The sequence below is a fragment of the Gopherus flavomarginatus genome, chromosome 11, assembly GCF_025201925.1.
Source record: "Gopherus flavomarginatus isolate rGopFla2 chromosome 11, rGopFla2.mat.asm, whole genome shotgun sequence".
NCBI classification, from domain to species: domain Eukaryota; kingdom Metazoa; phylum Chordata; order Testudines; family Testudinidae; genus Gopherus; species Gopherus flavomarginatus.
Window position 1 is genome coordinate 6971784 of NC_066627.1, and position 17991 is coordinate 6989774.

General features: G+C 41.5%; 2 protein-coding genes across 2 annotated transcripts; both read left to right on the forward strand.

Moving 5' to 3' along the window:
• Positions 1–4093: 4093 nt before the first annotated feature.
• On the forward strand, positions 4094–8278 carry LOC127031129 (olfactory receptor 14A16-like). Its single transcript, XM_050917895.1, has 2 exons — positions 4094–4126; positions 7295–8278. Exons 1-2 carry the CDS (start codon positions 4094–4096, stop codon positions 8276–8278), a joined length of 1017 nt encoding a protein of 338 aa, XP_050773852.1.
• Positions 8279–15585: 7307 nt separating this feature from the next.
• Positions 15586–17362, forward strand: LOC127031316 (olfactory receptor 14A16-like). Its single transcript, XM_050918066.1, has 2 exons — positions 15586–15633; positions 16379–17362. Exon 2 carries the CDS (start codon positions 16397–16399, stop codon positions 17360–17362), a length of 966 nt encoding a protein of 321 aa, XP_050774023.1. The 5' UTR covers positions 15586–15633; positions 16379–16396.
• The last annotated feature ends 629 nt before the right edge of the window (positions 17363–17991 follow it).

Consider the following 17991-nt stretch of genomic DNA (forward strand, 5'->3'; position numbering starts at 1 on the left):
AGCATGGCAAAATGTCTCTCCCACGGCCTTTCTTTCCTCTTAGATTTGTTCCCCTCCACCTTCTGAGTCAGGTGAGCATTACCTCATCGCAGTCCCATACTGCCCAAAGGAAGGGGGTGACTCCTTTTAGGGTCCAATAGATTCCCCCATTGCTGCCTAAGCCAGTGTCCATTGTTCCTGTGAGGCTGGGCTGGGTCTGTACTATCCTGATCTGATGAGGTGTGAACTGTCTCTCTGTTCTTGGAGAGTTATTGCATGGGCTTGCTTTAAACCATGGGGATTTTAGTAAATGAAATTATAACCTATAACTTACTGTTGTCAGATGCTACCGGTGTGGTGCTCTGCTCTGTTCAATGTTGATATCAATCGGCTGCATGCATGTATCCCCTCTGTGTGCTGCCCCAGCTTTGCAAAGATAGCTGACACAGCAGACCCCGAGAGAACCCCCAATGACCACAGTCTCTAGTAAGGTACGAAGGTAAGTTGGCCAGGTTTATTGTCGAAGAGAAACACAATCTCCAGCTCCCTGACAAACGAAGTCCAAGGTGCTGCTAAGGTGCAGCTAGCCAGTGCTTATGTGCTCCCTGGCAATGGACTCAGCTCAGTCAGTGGCGGGACTTTCCACTGCCCCCTAGGCTGGACAAAGACACTGCCCCAGGGATGCATTCTTATACACAGGTACAAACAAGTTATACATCACCCCTGACGTATTGAGGTGAAGCTCTTCTACGTAGCAAGGTGCAACCCCTCTACGTAGTAAGATGCCCCCTCTCACCTTGTACATGTTGATTCGAACAAAACAACTCTATCTATCATATTACCCTTCTGGCCCTGTCATTGGGATGGCTCAGCATGTTCTTTGTTATCTGTGTGGAGTGTACAAGTATGTGAATGTTCTGATATCTGGTGTTCAGTATCTTTTAGGTACGTCTCTTTTTGCAGCATCAGCCCTTTCCTTGCCAGCTTTTGTGAGCAGGGCCTGCCTCTGGCTCACAGCTTCACTTTGCTTTATATTAGCGAAGTCTTGACCATTACCTTAGTTCAGGCTTTAGGCCTCATATCAGACCTCTGATACCAAGGTTTATAACTCAGGGTCTCCTCTTACTACACTTACTACAACATTACAGTAACAATTACTATGACATCACTACAACAACCATGCTCAGTGCACTATGAGCCCTCCAAAGACTCCCAATATGATAAACTTTGCATTCGACACTACACAACCATTTTATAAAGATGAACTTGTGGGTGTAGGGTGTTCCCCTGAGGTACAGGGCATCACAGTGTCCTAGAGGCCCAGACCTAGAAACAATCACTAGACCCTACCCAGATCCAGTGGCTTAGAAGCACGTGGGACTCAATGACAGGATATACTCATGACAGATCAGAGACTGCACAGTCACATGCTGGGCCAGGTTGTGACAACTTGTTTGTCTGTGTTATTCTCTTATGTTTTGTTTTATTTTATCAGTAAATCAATTTATTTTTCTTCCTTTTTTGGAGGGAGAGAGAATGTTTGGTTTGATGGAGGTATAAAGGTTTTGTCATGTATTTAGGATGTCAATGGTTTTTTTGGAGGATAGTTTGAAGTTTGTTTCCTACAATGATGAAGAGGTGGAAAGGATTTTCGGGAGCTGTCCAGATGGCTGAATTCTGGCTTGAATGATTATTTTAATGCTGCTGGGATTTAATGGTATTAGTCATGATGTGTTAGGGAACCTAGACATTGGACAAGCATTTTTTAAATTGTTATAAACCTAAATAAATAAATACATATTCTGCTTAACCTCAGTAGGGTGGAAATACTTTTTTAAGAGAAAGATTTCCATTGTTTCTTATGGACAAATTCAGTCTGCAGAATGAGGTCAAATTTGTATCCCATTGAAATCAATGAGATTTATCCACTCACTTCGAAGGGATCAGGATTTTGACAATGGTTAAGACACCAAAGAATCTAAATATGGCTGAAGGTAGCCTGGAGAAATTGCAACAACAGAGATGTCAGGGTGAGATTCCCGTCTCCTCTAGACCCATACCAGTGAAGAGCAGCTCCACTGATAAAAATTGATTTAATACTGACAAAGTCTTGGCCCAGAGATTTGGGACTAAATTCAGTAGTAACATAAGCACTGGTGTAAATTACTTTTTGTGTAATTTTATTCCAATCTTGGTGTAAGTGGAAAAGTGCCATTACATGTACTGACCTGGTATTCCGTGTACGGTCCAGTGTAAGTCTAGTCACATCAAACCTGAAGGATTTCTTAATTTGCCAGCTGCTGATGTTGATAATAATAATAATTACTCAAATACTATCTTTGTGCATGGCTGTGTACAGTATGCATACAGTAAAGAATAGTAGACTGTATGCCTGAATAGGAATATAAATATGACCATTCCTTGTTCTATCACATACTCTCACTGTGGCAGACAGGTTTCTGTTTGACTGTGAATTATGAGAAAGAGAGAGAGAGAGAGAGAGAGAGAGAGAGAGATTTAGCTTTTCACATTAATGTAAGCCTCTGTTAACTACATTGACTGAAGTGGTGTTTGTCTAGATATTTGCCAGTAAATACCCCAGTGTTCATAAGTAGATTGTGTGCTATATTCTCATGGAGTGAATAATGACATCAGTTGGTCATATTTATAAAGAAACACAGATTCAAAGGAGAAAGATGAACATTTAATTTTAGGAGAATGGACTCAATCCCATCATTTCCCACATGTGCATAGCTGAATCTGCTCTCCAGGGATGTGAGGCCAGCTCTGATTTCACCTCTGGAGTACACCACTCTGACAACCTGTCCTAGTTAACCCTATCCCCAAAGAGGGGGAACACGACCTGCCCTGGATCTCACATGATGGCAGCATCTCTGCAAAGATGTAAACAAGCCAGGGCTGCAGCTCAAAGGGTGTCCCTAAGAATTTACAGGGTGTCCCTAGGTATTTCTAGCACAGACATGTGACTTACAATAGCTCAGACCCCAATGGCACCAGAACCTCAGTTGACCTGGAAGAGCCTGTTCTTTCATTAACCCCATGCAATTACGTCTAGAGGACAGAGAGATTTGGGGCTGGGGGCAAAGGTATTGCAATGCATCCACCAGAGGAGCCGACAACTGAGGCTGCCATGCCTGTTCAAAGTTGATCATTAGGAGTTACCCAGGGGCAAACACTAAAAACTAAGGGCCAGACCATGAGCTGTTGACTTCAGAGTAGGTAGGGATATTGTTGCTTACTAAGTATCTTGCCTTTTGAAAGAAAGAAAGAAAGAAAGAAAGAAAGAAAGAAAGAAAGAAAGAAAGAAAGAAAGAAAGATGTCAGGCCATTCAACCTAATAGCAGCTGATGATCGGATACAGAAAATCTTAGCAACGCTGAACTCCAAACTTCAATCTGTAGAGAGAAAGAAGCACTCCTTAACCATTAAAAGTTCCACTCTTGTAATTAAGGACTAAGAACATACAGACAGGTTTGGAACTTCTCTCTCATCTTTGGTTTCAATTCACACACAAAGAATATGGATTTAAAATGTGTAATAGGCCAGTTTCTCAGCTGGTGAAAATTGGCCAGAGCTCCATTAAAATCAAAGAGCCAGAACCTCAGTTGGTGAAAAGAGCCCTAGCTATTCTGAAATCAATTTACACTAGCTCAGTACCTGGCTCTTAGTTTTCATTGTTTGACTCTGGGTACCTCTTCAAACAGCCCCGGCACCCTGAGCTGTGGATTCCTCTGGTGAGATCAGAGCTCGGCTCACCGCCCTGGAGACCAGACTCAGCTATTTAGCTCCAGAGCAGGGATACCCTTGTCTGTGCCAATGTCTGAAATCTGCACAGGATCAGCTCTAGAACTGGGAGGGGCTTCCAGTCCATGACCCTATTTAGTTCATCTCCTCTTAGCCAAGCCTGCTGTGGGAATGAAGCAGGGAGACTCCATCTGTGGAGTGGATCCCTGTCTCCTTGGAACTGCCGAGACACCCAGCAACACAGGAAATCTAGCAAGGGAACATGGAAACAGCTGCTGGATAATACAGTGATGAGGGCCTGGGAGAGAGAGAGATTAAGGACCAAAGAATCCTGACTGTGGAGTACCAAATGCATGGGGAAATTTCTGCAAAGACTGCCCCAGTAAGTCTGATATTTCAATTAAATATGTCCGGGTATTAATGTAACAGTAAATTGAATAATATAAACATGAAATACATTTGGAACTCTTTAAGACTTTTATAATCAATTCAGTGAAACATCTAGAGCCAGTCAAGACTTATTTTCTTTTCAGCAGAAAAAAATGACTTTTCATAGAAATTGTGAAAATTTCTGGCATGCGAGATTGTTTCTAGCATGTGAGAACTAAACAATTTCAGCTAAAAATGCTGAAAACGGAATGTTTTCAGCTGAAATAACAATACAAATGTTTTCAGTTTTTCAAAGAAAAGAATATACCAAAACCCAATTTGCCTTTGAAATAATTCAAGCAGAAAATATCTGAGCACCTGTAGCTGGAAACTATCATGGAGCACAATAATATTGTCCAATAATGCCACAATTTTGAACTCCGTGACTCTACTGCAACCATGTGGGATAGTTGCAGGATGATAACATTGAGTAAGCAATAAAGCTGGTAACTCCCAGAATGTTTTAAGCTTACTAGCATATAGGGGAGGAGGGATAGCTCAGTGCTTTGCGCATTGGCCTGCTAAACCCAGAGTTGCGAGTTCAGCCCTTGAGGGGGCCACTTAGGAATGTGTGCCAAAATCAGTACTTGGTCCTGCTAGTGAAGGCCTGGGGCTGGACTTGATGACCCTTCAGGATCCCTTCCAGTTCTAGGAGCTAGGTATATTTCCATTATATACAAATCGATGCACAGAGAGTTGAAGCCAAGGCCCATCTATTATGACCCTGCCTAAGAACATAAGGCAGCTCAATGAGACTAGATCCCAGTCTTCCTGCTTGAACACCATCCCACATTGCTGCCAGTTAAACAACAATGCTGTCAATAGGTGCAAAGAACATATGCTGAGTGAGTCACAGCCCTGGTAGACACAGCAGAGAAAGGGAGGGGAAACAAAGGCACAAGGAGGCTAAGTGACTGGCCTAAGGTCACACAGAAGGTCTTTGGTGGAACCCAGGCCTGCTGACAGCCACTGACCTGCACAGCACAGACATAAAGAAGCAGGTGAAAAATACAACACAGCAGCCAACAAGTGTCTCATTGCACAGAGGTGGAAGCACAGCTGGGATTTGATGCCATAAATCAATTTGTAATCAGGAAGCAGGCCATTTTTATAAAGAGATTGAGGAGGAATCATCACAGTTGAGCTGCCATTTAGGACAATGGGTGGATTCATGGTTGTATTTCCCTGGAAAGTGGGAATCGGGCAATGCTGGCATTTTAGTTTCATGCCCAACTTTGAAGCCTGCTGTTTGTTGCAGTAGAAGGACCTTCTCGGCTAGGACAGTTTATCATGGCTTGTACTTTACTACATCCTTCATACTGAATTTTATCAAGTTGTTACCCCAGAATTTGACAGTACTGTAGTTAATTACTTTGTATGTTTAGTTATTGCTAGTGAAAATGTACATATTATATAGCTAGAATAATTTTAGGCCCTTACAGACAAGGCTAACTAGTTGTATGTTCGCTTTTTTGCTATTAAAATGGGAGGTTGGGGTAGGGGAGTTAGGTTTTATAAAAATAGAAGGAATGTTTGGATAACTTTGCTTGTAGGGGCTTTTGATTTGTCAGTTTTATTGTTATAATTAAAAATGCTTTACTAATAAAAGTAATGAATGGTTATTGGCTGTGGCTAGGAAAATTGCTAGAGGCTATTATAAGTTTGATGCTTTGTTTAAAAAAAAAAGTTGAGTTAAAAAGTGTGCTTTGGAGCAATGCAAGGAAGCTTTCTGGGGCAGGGAGGGGGTGGGAAGGATCTAACAGTTAAGTTTTTCAGCAGCTAGAGAGAAGGTGTTCTCCGTCTTCCTGGAAGTCTGGCTGCTGATCCCACAAAATCATTGCTTAACTTGAAGTAAATATAAAATTTTTAAAATGCTCTAAACCTACTGCAACAGAGCATGTGTGTATGTGTGTGCTTATCATGTAATCGAAAAGTACTTTTAGGTAAAAACACTTCTGCTTATGACAATTATTCATTATGAGCTGTGCCCCGCCCCCCATTAATTTATTCCTGAAATCACCTAAAAAAAACAGTTAAGTGACTACAGCTTTCGGTTCTGAAAACCATGGGGAACAGATTTGGTGAGACAGTCTCCAGGAGTGGTGGAGAGGTACAATGGTTACCTATGCTGTGCAAGACAGGAACATGCGGGGTAGGGTAGCAGCTTGAAATTTCCCCATATTGTGGTCTGAGAGTCAATTTATGAATATATTTTATTACTGGGACTTAAGGTACCAGGCTGGCGGCCTGGTTGAGGAATTATGTTAGAAGGAAAGGGAACATCTGGAAATGATTTTGGGAAACAGCTTGACTAATTCTATACAGGTACATGGTCAAAGCCTTGGAGCTTTATCAGTCCTGGAGCATTCTTGCAGCTCTGTAAGCAGACAGTAGCAATAGTAGTACATAAAAAATATAAATCAATTAACGACAAAAGTAAAGGAACTAGAAAAGAATAGGGTAAAAATAAAATAAAAAGGATACTAATTAAAAAAAAAAAGTTACCCTAAGTCAAACATCCGCCAGGCTCAGATCATGGCAATGCAAAAGCAAGAGAGTAATAGTGAAAGAGAAAGAAAGAGGCTGAAGCAGGAAGTGACTGAATTAAGCCAGCAGACAGTAAAACATGTAGAAACTGTTCAAGTGTCCCTGAAGCATTCTCGGGATCAGTCCCAGGCAGATCTTGGGGGATGTAAGAGATAAGTTGTGCTCTCAGAGCCACGTTGGTAAATCAGAAGGAAATAGTAGCTGTGATTCGTGCACACCTCTCATGATGTAAACAGACACAGTCCCATTGACTTTAAGGGAGCTAATCAAATTTACATCGGTGTAGGGTGACCAGATGTCCTGAGTTTAGCGTCTTTTTCTTATATAGGCTCCTAGTATCCCCCATCTCATCCCAATTTTTCACATTTGTTGCCTGGTCACCTTACATCAGTGTGATCACACACCGGAGAAGTGCTCCAATTGTTGGAGGTGAGGAGCCCTCATGACTTCTAGTCAATGGAAGTGAAGAGTGCTGTGCTCCTTTGACATTCATGAGATACTATTAAGAGGAGAATCAGAGTCATTCTATCTGTTACTCTAATTCTGACCATTGTCCTTGCCCTTCCCTCTACAGGCAGGACACAGTGTACTCAGAAGGAAAATGAGCAACCAAACTTCAATGACCGAGTTTCTTCTCTTGGGATTCTCTGGTGTTCGGGAGCTGCAGCTGTTACACTTTGTGGTGTTTCTAGTTCTTTATCTGGCAGCCCTGATGGGGAATATTCTCATCATCACAGTCGTAGCCCTTGACCATCATCTTCACAACCCCATGTACTTCTTCCTCCTCAACTTATCCTTCATAGACCTCTGCTACATCTCTGTCCCCATTCCTAAATCCATGGTCAATTCACTAACCAACTCCAGGTCAATTTCTTATTCTGGGTGCCTCACCCAAGTCTTTCTCTTTCCCTTGTTCGCTGTAGCTGAGCTCAGCTTCCTCACTGTCATGGCATACGATAGATACGTCGCCATCTGCCAACCTCTTCATTATGAGACTATAATGAACAGAAGAGCTTGTGTCCGAATGGCAGCCAGTGCATGGCTCAGTAGTATCCTCAACTCTGCACTACACACTGGGACCACATTTAGATTAACCTTCTGTGAAGGGAACGTGGTGGATCAGTTCTTCTGTGAAATCCCCCAGCTACTCAAGCTCGCCTACTCTGAGACATATCTCAGAGAATCTGGGGCAATTGTCTTTAGTGCTTGTTTATCTTTAAGCTGTTTTGTTTTTATAATTGTGTCGTATGTTCAGATCTTCACCACGGTGCTGAGAATCCCCTCTGAGCAGGGCCGGCATAAAGCCTTCTCCACCTGCCTTCCTCACCTCTTCGTGGTTTCCTTGTTCCTCTGGACTCTTACTGTTGCCTACCTGAAGCCCACCTACAGCTCAACAACAGGCCGAGATCTCATGGTGGCTGTTCTCTACTCAGTGGTGCCTCCAATGATGAATCCGATCATCTACAGCATGAGGAACAAGGAGATCCAAGCTGCCCTGAGGAGACTGATAGCAGGGAGATTATTCACCATGAATATAAAGTCCATAGTTCTCCCTTGACTGTGATATTATTCTGTTGGTGGCCCATCGAGGACACTTAGCTCTCACAATGGATTATAGAAGAAACTCATTCCCCCCAGTAAGCCTTCCTGTGGACACCTCAGCAAGAATATGTGCAATAGATGCACCTGTGAGTCCTCAAAGCATGTAAGGACATGTGATATGCTCATTTGACCCTGGACTCCATCTTGAAACAATCACTTTCTACAAACAGAGGCTGTGAATTTTCTTTGAGATAGTAAAATTTCTTCTGCATGACAGAGGAAATAAAGGATCCCGAAGCCATCTTCATTTTGTCTTCATTTTCTGCTTCATTTCTATGGACTGGATTTTTACCAAACAAGCTTGGAACAAGAACTGATGACCCCCTAATATGTTTGGATGATTCCAGAAAGACATTTGCAAGCTAATAATGTATTTAATCACTGCTATGATCCTGATCTTTGAATGCTGAAAGACCACTTGAATGTACATGATCTATTAAGCATTAATAATTCCCTTTTTCATCTTTTATTAATAAACATTTACATTTTTAGTTACTAAAGGATTGGTATCAGTGTGATTATTGGCTAAGATCTAAGTTATATATTGACCTGGCTAAGTGGCTGATCCCTTGAGACTGGAAGGACCCTATATCTGATGAAATTGGTTTTCAGTATTCATTCATCCTATACTCCAGTGTCTGGGTAGTGAGCCATGGGCTGGGATGACTAAGAAGACTGCATTTTTGGCTTCTTGTTAACCAGTGTGGTGAGACAGAAATTAACTTTTTTTTACTGGCTTGGTACAATCTAATGGTAGAGTAGCCACCAGTTTGCAGGAGTCTGGCCTATGTTTCAGCAGTTTGTCCTGAATTTGACTTTGTTAGCTGTGACCCACTGAGGAATGGTGACATTCCTAAAGGCAGGCCTGCCTGACTCTGTATAATGAGGACAAATATGGATCCCATTTCAGTTTTTGTTGTGTCAGGGGAGGAGTTGCTATGTAGTATTTTCTCTTATGTTATGCTTTGTTCCTGCTGTGGTAAATAAATTATTATACTTTGTTTAGAGAAATGTTTTCTGGTTACTCAAATTAGTACTGGTCACAGCTCCAGGGGGAATAACAGCAGGTATTGAATTCAATTGACCCTGCTGGGAAATCACAGTTGGTGCACAAGATGCTATACCCCAGGATCCAATTTAAGAGTTGGTGAATAACATAATTCCCTAAGAGAGGGTCAGGTACAAGGCCGTGACCCAATGGGTGCACTCAAAGAAAGCAGAGAAGGGGGTCAGAGGTGCAGCTAGCCCTGTAACTATGACGAAGTGGAATTTCACTTTTAATTTCAAAAAGATCCAGATTTGGCCAATAGTCTTTCATCCATACAACTATCCAAAGGTTACTAAATGTGCCCTGGATGACAGAATTTGGCTATTATTAATTATTTGTTATTAATTATTAATTATTATTGTTTATTAAATTAATTACCTTGATTACCATGGTGGTGCATACTTTTTTACATATCCATTCAGAGAATCATCATATGATTAGATAGATAGATAGATAGATAGATAGATAGATAGATAGATAGATAGATAGATAGATAGATAGATAGATAGATAATCCTTGCAAATTATTGTGCTTCTTTTTCTGTTATTGACTGTAAAAGTCCAGATGATTATTTCCTTCAAACCATTTATTATTCATCATTATTCACCAAAGATTTTCTGCAAATATTTCATGCTGAAACCAACAATATTCCTGAGATTCATTGATGGTATTTTCATCCCCTGGACAGACAATATAAACTTCTTCATAGATTTCCACCACAACTTCAGCAACCATTCTCTAGAATATTCCCATACCAGCATCAACTTCCTGGAAACTACCATCAGCAATGGGATCCTACAGAGAACTCTACACATTTAACTTCACAGATCCACTAAGCACTCCAGCACAAGAAGAAGTCTGTTGTCTACAGCCAGGTACTCAGCTGCCACAGAATTTTCTCCTAGGAGAAAGTCTAGGATACACACCTTACCACACTTAATGCCAGCTTCACTAAACATGGACACTCCAGCAGAGAAGTAGATTGCAGCATGGAACAGGCCACCCAAGTACCCTGAGAAAAACTACTTCAATACTGGTCACTTTTTAAGAATAGGTTAGATGAAAACCTGTCAGGGATTGTCTAAATAATACATAGCCATCCCTTGGTGCAGAGGTCTTGGCTAGATAATATATTGAGGTCCCTTCCAGTCCTAAATTTCTATGATTCTATGTAAGGATCAGATTACCATCTCAATTAGACCCATGCCAATGCAGAGGAGCACCTTCACATAGGTGGTGGGTATAAAAGGCCAGGGCAGACTAAGCCTCTCCAAACAGGATGCAGTGCACTTCTCTTTGAAGGTGCGCTGACCTGCTGCATTTGGAGCGCCGCTGCCAAAAGAGCATCTGGGCCATAGCCCTGCCTGAGCTCTGCCCCTGGACCCTGCTCCTGCTTGTTCTTTTCCCCCATGGCCCACCCACACTGCTCCTTTTCCCTCGCCTGCTCTGCATCTTGCCCCTGAGAGCCTTCTCCCCATTGGCCACCTGGGATGAAGAAGCATGAACAGCAGACATGGGTCACAGTGGAGAGAGTGAAGAGATGCGAGCAGCAGGGTGAGGGGCTTGGAGAGGGTTGAAGAGGCACAAGTGGAAGGTGGGAGGCTCTTGAGAGGGAGGAGTGAAGAGGTGGGAACGGGGGGGGGCATTGAGGAAGAGAGTAAAGGGGTGCAAGTGGCAGGCAACGGGGCCTCAGAGTGGGGGCAAACAACCACTGTTGGTCTGAGAACAACCACTGCTGGCCAGTTCACACAAAGCCTCCAACATGTAATATCTTAATTATGTTACTGCTGTGATGAGTCACTCATGAATTACCTTACAGGATGATGCCAGAAAACTCCCAGTCCCAAACTTGTTCCCAGAAATGTGTGTCTTGTACTGCCCGGAACTCGCAAGAACTATGCAGGTCCATAAAAAGTCCATTATTTCATCAATGGAAAATGATAAACACAAGCCATGTTATCTCAGTTGGAGGTTACCAAACACTTCATTCCAAACACGTGGGTTTAGATAAAACAATTAAACAAGTTTATTAATTACATAAAGATGGATTTTAAGTGATTACAAGTAAAGAGGCAAAAAAGTCAGAATTGATTACAAAGGAAATAAAAGATGAAATGCAAATGAATATCTAATTTGGCAAGGTAAATACATTCAAAACAAAGGTTTTTTCTCAACACATGCTCTTTTCAGCCTTTTACTGGCTGGAAGTCTCTGAGCCAGGACTCCTCCCCCAGTTCAGTGTTTTTTCAGGTGTTTTTAATGCCATGAGCACAGAGAAAGAAGGACAGAGAGGGGATCTGTATTGTTTGTTTTCTATGCTTATACTATTCCCTCCAGTTTGAGGTTTATCTCCAGCTGGGGTTCAGGCAACAGCCAGTCTGTTTACACAGGACGCCAGCTTTTTCCATTGCCAATATGTAAATTTCTCACTTATACCCATCTTTCCAGCTGCTTACCTAGGTGAGAGCCAACTGGATTTTGTGACACATGACTGAGCTGTTTGTTTCTGGGGAACTGATCTGAAACTGTTTTTCTAAACTTGGAACATGTAATATAGTAGAAACTTATAATTTTTCATATAATGTTACCATATACATTTTAGTAGTACAATCATGCTCAGCAGGTTATGAGTTTTTAAATGATACCTCACGAGGCATACTTTGTAGAAAATTTACATTTGTAAAAAACGTGAAAATAAGAGTACAATCTGTCACAGTCGGTATTTCTGAAACAAATTCTTTTTAGAGTTTGCAACATTCCCACAAACCAGAAATCCCACAGTTTGGCCAGTTCGTCTTAAAAGTTTTGTTTGGCCCAATGCTATGCTCTATTGCTAAGTAATTACTAACATTCATTCATCACCACTCAGAGCAACCTCTTGACCACTTAACAGTAACATCTCAAGAAGTGAAGCTTCACCAGAAAACAACAAGTTACAGTGTCTTTCCTCTGATATCTTAATTTAGACACCTGGACAACTGGAATCTTCTGAGGCACCCTGAGCAAAGCAGTGGTGACTCATTGACAATGGAATAGTCTTATGAAGCTGCAGCTCAAGTCTGTTAACATTGAGGAAGTGAACTGTGGCTTACCTATTCTCTCAAAAAGAAGGTGGAGGGCTGTGAGGTGGGAAAATTTGCAAATGATACAAAACTACTCAAGAGAGTTAAATCCAAAGCACAGTGTGAAGAGTGACAAAAGGATCTCATGGAATTGGGTGACTGGGCAACACAATGGCAGATGAAATTCAATATTTATATATTTAAAGTAGTGCACATTGGTAAACATAACCCCAACTGTACATATAAAATGATGGGGTCTAAAAATAGCTGTTGCCACTCAAGAAAGATCTTAGAGTCATTGTGAATAGTTCTCTGAAAACATCTTCTCAATGTGCAGCTGCAGTCAAAAAAGCTAATGGAATGTTGGGAATCATTAAGAAAGTAATAGATAATAAGACAGAAAATATCATATTGCCTCTATATATATCTATTGTACACCCAACATCTTGAATACTGGGTGCAGAGGTCACCCCATCTCAAAAAAGATATCTTAGAATTGGAAAAGGTACAGAGAAGGGCAACAAAAATGATTAGGGAAATGAAACGGCTTCCATACGAGGAGACGTTAGTAAGACTGGGACTTTTCAGTTTGGAAAAGAGTTGATTAAGAGGGGATGTAATAGAGGTCTGTAAAATCATGAAAGGTGTGGAGAAGTGAATAAAGAAATATTATTTACTTGTCACATAACATGACATTGGTCACACTATGAAATTAATAGGCAACAGGTACTTCTTCAAACAACACAGAGTCAAACTGTGGAACTCATTGCCAGGGAATGTTGTGAAGGCCAAAACTACAATGGGATTCATAAAAGAATTAGATTAATTCATGGAAGATAGGCCAATCAATGGCTATTAGGCAAGACAGTCTGAGATGCAACCCCATGTTCTAGGTATCAGTATACTTCTGTTTGCCAGAAGCAGGGAGTGGATGACGGGGGAAGGATCACTCAATTGTCCCCCTGTTCTGTTCATTTCCTCTGAAGCATCTGGCATTGGCCACTCTTGGAAGACAAGGTACTGGTCTAGATTTACCATTGGCTTCAACCAGAATGGCCGTTCTTCTGTCTTCTGTGCTAGACATGAAGTTGACTACAGGATCATAACATTCCTTTTTTGATTTCAAATCTATGAATCTGTGAACTTTTCCCTGTGGGTCTCTACTGCTGAGCTGTGCAGGGCTCCAGGGAGCAAAATACACATGAATAAATCACTTTCCCTCGGCATAGGTCCTTGAATGCCAGTGAGGGTCAAAATCCGCTGTGCACAGCTCAACTGCTGAGAGCAACGGATTGGAATCAAATACAGTCTTAGAGTGAGGGATGAAAGGACTCTTAGAAAGTTGTGCCTTTGCTTGTAGTTACTACTAGATAGTCAGACAGACAGATAGATAATGACTACTGAATCCTGGCCTTGGACTGAATCCATCACATATTAGGAAAATATCCTCAAATCCACAGTAAGTTTTCTCATTCAATTTAATTTGTCTGAAGGTTAACATCCAGGGGTAGTTTAAGAACAGTAATAAGAATTACACTCAGCTGTGCTTTATATTTTCCTACCAATTTACTCATCTGAGGCTGGGGAGAAAATAATTAATTAAAAGAATAAAATAAAAAATTCTCCTTAAAAATAATTAAAACTTTTCATCAACAAACCAAAACTCATTTTCCTTGAGTGTTCGGCATCTGAAAACTTTCATCTTAAAAGTGAAAATTTCAAGAAGAAAGCCTAGCAAGGCTGTTTTCTGAGATTTCAGTTTTCCAACAAAACATCATAAATTTGCTAGGAAAGCTAATGTATTCTTAAAGGAAAATATTGTTTTGATAAAATCCCATATTTTCCATTAAGATATGAACATTTATAAGAAACCTTAAACTTTAAACAAGGGAAAGAAAAGTTAATGTTGTTTAATAATATATAATTAAAAGCCCCATTCATTCTCTGGCAGTGATGGGGAGGGATAACTCAGTGGTTTGAGCTTTGGTCTGCTAAACCCAGGGTTGTGAGCTCAATACTTGAGGGGGCCATTTAGGGAACTGAGGTAAAAATCTGTCTGGGGATTGGTCCTGCTTTGAGCAGGGGATTGGACAAGATGACCTTCTGAGGTCCCTTCCAGCCCTATGACTCTATGATCTCTGTTCATTTCTCTTTCAAAGGAAAGTACAGTGAAGTAACTGAAATAGCTGATAGGTCACAGAATATGTGTCATACACACTAGCCCCTTTAAATATGGTTAGAATTGTACCAAACAGCCAAAGCCTGTCTACATGGACAGAACCCATGGCCATAGAGGGAGTCAATAGAACCAGAACACCAACCTCCCGGTTCAGCAATGTGTCCAGTGTACAACGCTGAGCACAGGTGCTGTAAATGGGTGCACTGACCATACATGTGCTAACACACAGCCCATCCCCCTAAGAGCTTACAGTCAAGTAGAGAAGGCAGAGAAAGAGAGGGTAAACTGAAGCACAGAAAGGGGAAGTGACTGGTACTGTATTACACAGCAGGTCAGTGCCAGATCCAAGAAAAAAAAGGTGTCCTCTGACTGCCACTGAATCACATAGCACAAATCTAAAGTCACAACAGGAAACAATACAATGTACAAGTAACTGAGCAATGCTACTAGTCCATCATTACATAGATATTCAGAGATTCACAGAGTCCATGGCCAGAAGGGATTAGTGTGATCATCTAGTCTGCCTTCCTGTTTATTGGAGGCCAACAAACTTCCCCAAAATAAGTCCTAGAGCAGATCTGTTAGAAAAAGACCCAATCTTGGTTTGAAAAGTGCCAGTGATGAAGAATACACCACAATTCCTGTAAATTGTTCCAACGGTTAATCACTCTCGCTGTTAAAAAAATATGTTTTATTTCCAGTCTGAATTTGTCTAGCTTCAAATACAGTTATTGGATCATATTAGACATTTCTCTGCTAGATTGAAGAGCTTATATTAAATATTTGTTCCCCCTCTAAGTAGTTATAGACTGCCCTCAAGTCACCCCTTAATCTTCCCTTTCTTAGGCTAAATAGACTGAGCTCTTTGAGGATTTCCCTACAAATCATGTTTTCTAATCATTTATTCTTTCTTGTGGCTTTTCTCTGAACCGTCTCCAATTTATCAACATCTTTCTTGAATTTTGAGCACCAGAACTGGACACCATATTTCAGCAGTGGTCACACCAGTCCCAAATACAGAGGTAAAATAACCTCTTTACTCATATTCAAGATTCCCATTTATGCACCCTAGATCTCACTAGCTATTGGTCACACTGAGATTTCATGTCTAGCTGATTATCCATCATGACCCCCAAATTGTTTTCAGTCACTGCTTCTCAGGATAGTGCCCCCCATCCTATAAGTATGGTCTGTATTCCTTGTTTGCAATATGGAGTGCAGGTGCAGCTGGGACTGGGTGCCATAAATCAGTGTGTACCCAGGTAGCAGACAGCTGTGTGGTTTTGGGATAAAATCAATATGGAAGGTCTACCCCCACAGAATGCTGGGTGAGTTCTTGTCATATTTCCAGGGAAAGTGGGAATCAGGTGGTGTTGGTGTTGTACTATTTTAAATAATGCTCAAGTGATGAGCCTTCTGTTTGTAGCAATAGGTGATCGAACTTAATCGGAATTGGATTTTCGATGTACTTTGTTCCATCCGTCATACTGCATTTATCAATCCACACCATGGGCCTATTCCTCAGATGGGATAAAGTGATGAAGCTCCGTTAACTTTAAAGGAGCTGATCCAATTTACACAACTGTGATAACATGATTGAGTGATTGTTAGAGGTGAGGAGCACTAATATCACCAAGTCATTGTAAGTGATGAGTGCTGGGCACCTGTGACATTCATACAATGAGATATTAGGGGAAGGGGAATCTGTCCCCCCCATTCTCTCTGTCATTCTAATCCTGACCATAACCTTTCTCATTCCCTCCCCAGGCATCACACAATGTACTGATGAAGAAAATGTCCAATCAAACCACTGTGGCTGAGTTCCTTCTCCTGGGAGTCTCTGATGTTCGGGAGCTGCAGATTTTACACTTTGTGGTGTTCCTGGTGATTTACCTTGTGGTCCTGGTGGGGAATCTTCTCATCGTCACAGCCATAGCCCTCGATCACCATCTTCACACCCCCATGTACTTCTTCCTGGTGAACCTGTCAATCCTAGACCTCGGCTCCATCTCTGTCACCATCCCCAAATCTATGGCCAATTCCCTCATGAACACCAGGTACATTTCTTATTCTGGATGCGTCACACAAGTCTTTCTCCTTATCGTCTTTATTTCAGCGGATTATGCATTATTGACTGTCATGGCGTACGACCGACACGTCGCCATCTGCCAACCACTTCACTATGAGAGAGTGATGAACAGGAGAGCTTGTGTCCAAATGGCAGCCGGTGCCTGGATCAGTGGTATTCTTTACTCTGCCCTGCACACTGGGAGCACATTTGTGATATCTTTCTGTGGAGGGAATGTGGTGGATCAGTTCTTCTGTGAAATCCCCCAGCTTCTCAAACTCGCCTGCTCTGACTCAGACCACAGTGAAACTGGGGCTATTGTCTTCAGTGCATGCTTAGCTTTAAGCTGCTTTGTTTTCATAATTGTGTCATATATTCAGATCTTCAAAGCAGTGCTAAGAATCCCCTCTGAGCAGGGCCAGCGTAAAGCCTTCTCCACTTGCCTTCCTCACCTTACTGTGGTCTCCTTGTTTATTTTTACCGGGACTGTTGCGTACCTGAAACCGACCTCCAGCTCAGCGTCAGCTCTGGATCTCATGGTGGGTGTTCTCTATTCTGTGGTGCCACCAATGATGAATCCGATCATCTACAGCATGAGAAACAGGGAAGTGAAAGGTTCATTGAGTAAACTGATAGGTTGGGGGTTATTCAGCAAGAATAAAATGTCCATATTTCTCCATTGATAGCAATTTCATTCTGACTTTCCTTATAAATATAATCAGCTGATGATATTATCACCTCTATGTGAATGTACCATGCAACATCTTTATGCAGAATTGGTGCAGAATTGGGTATTTGCACATGTAGTAAACCAGACAAACGTAACTCAAGAAAAATAAGACTGACCTCAGGTTTAAACCAATGTAAATGAGATCCAGAATCTATCTATCTATCCATGTAGAACTGATAAATGAAATTGTTTTTAATTTATTAATGTAACTTCTGTTCACCATCCACACTACACTTGCCTACACTGTAACTTCTGTTCCATATTGTAATTCAAACCCCATTTTAAAACACTCACTCCATTTTGTAAAAGCTTCCTCCAACCTTCATTTCTGCAAACCCTGCTGTAATCTTATTAGTTTAGTTTAGATGTGTGAATGAGGTATGTGTGGATGACGGAATCAACCTCCAGCCCCAGCCTGTCCTAATGAGATAAAGTTCAAATACCAATGGCTGAAGACCTAGACAATAGCTCTAAACAAAGTAAGAAGCATCCACCCTAAAAAGAAAAGGACAACAGAACAACAGAAGGAAGATCAAAGCCAGGTTCAAGGCTGAAAGTCATGCCTGCAATTGATGGGTGATC

Excerpts from the sequence above, each read along its gene's own strand:
- LOC127031129 (XM_050917895.1), top strand. The coding sequence starts at position 4,094 with ATGCATGGGGAAATTTCTGCAAAGACTGCCCCA. Across the intron at positions 4,127-7,294 it reads TTTCTGCAAAGACTGCCCCA|GCAGGACACAGTGTACTCAG; the intron begins GTAAGTCTGATA and ends TTCCCTCTACAG.
- LOC127031316 (XM_050918066.1), top strand. The coding sequence starts at position 16,397 with ATGAAGAAAATGTCCAATCAAACCACTGTGGCTGAGTTCCTTCTCCTG.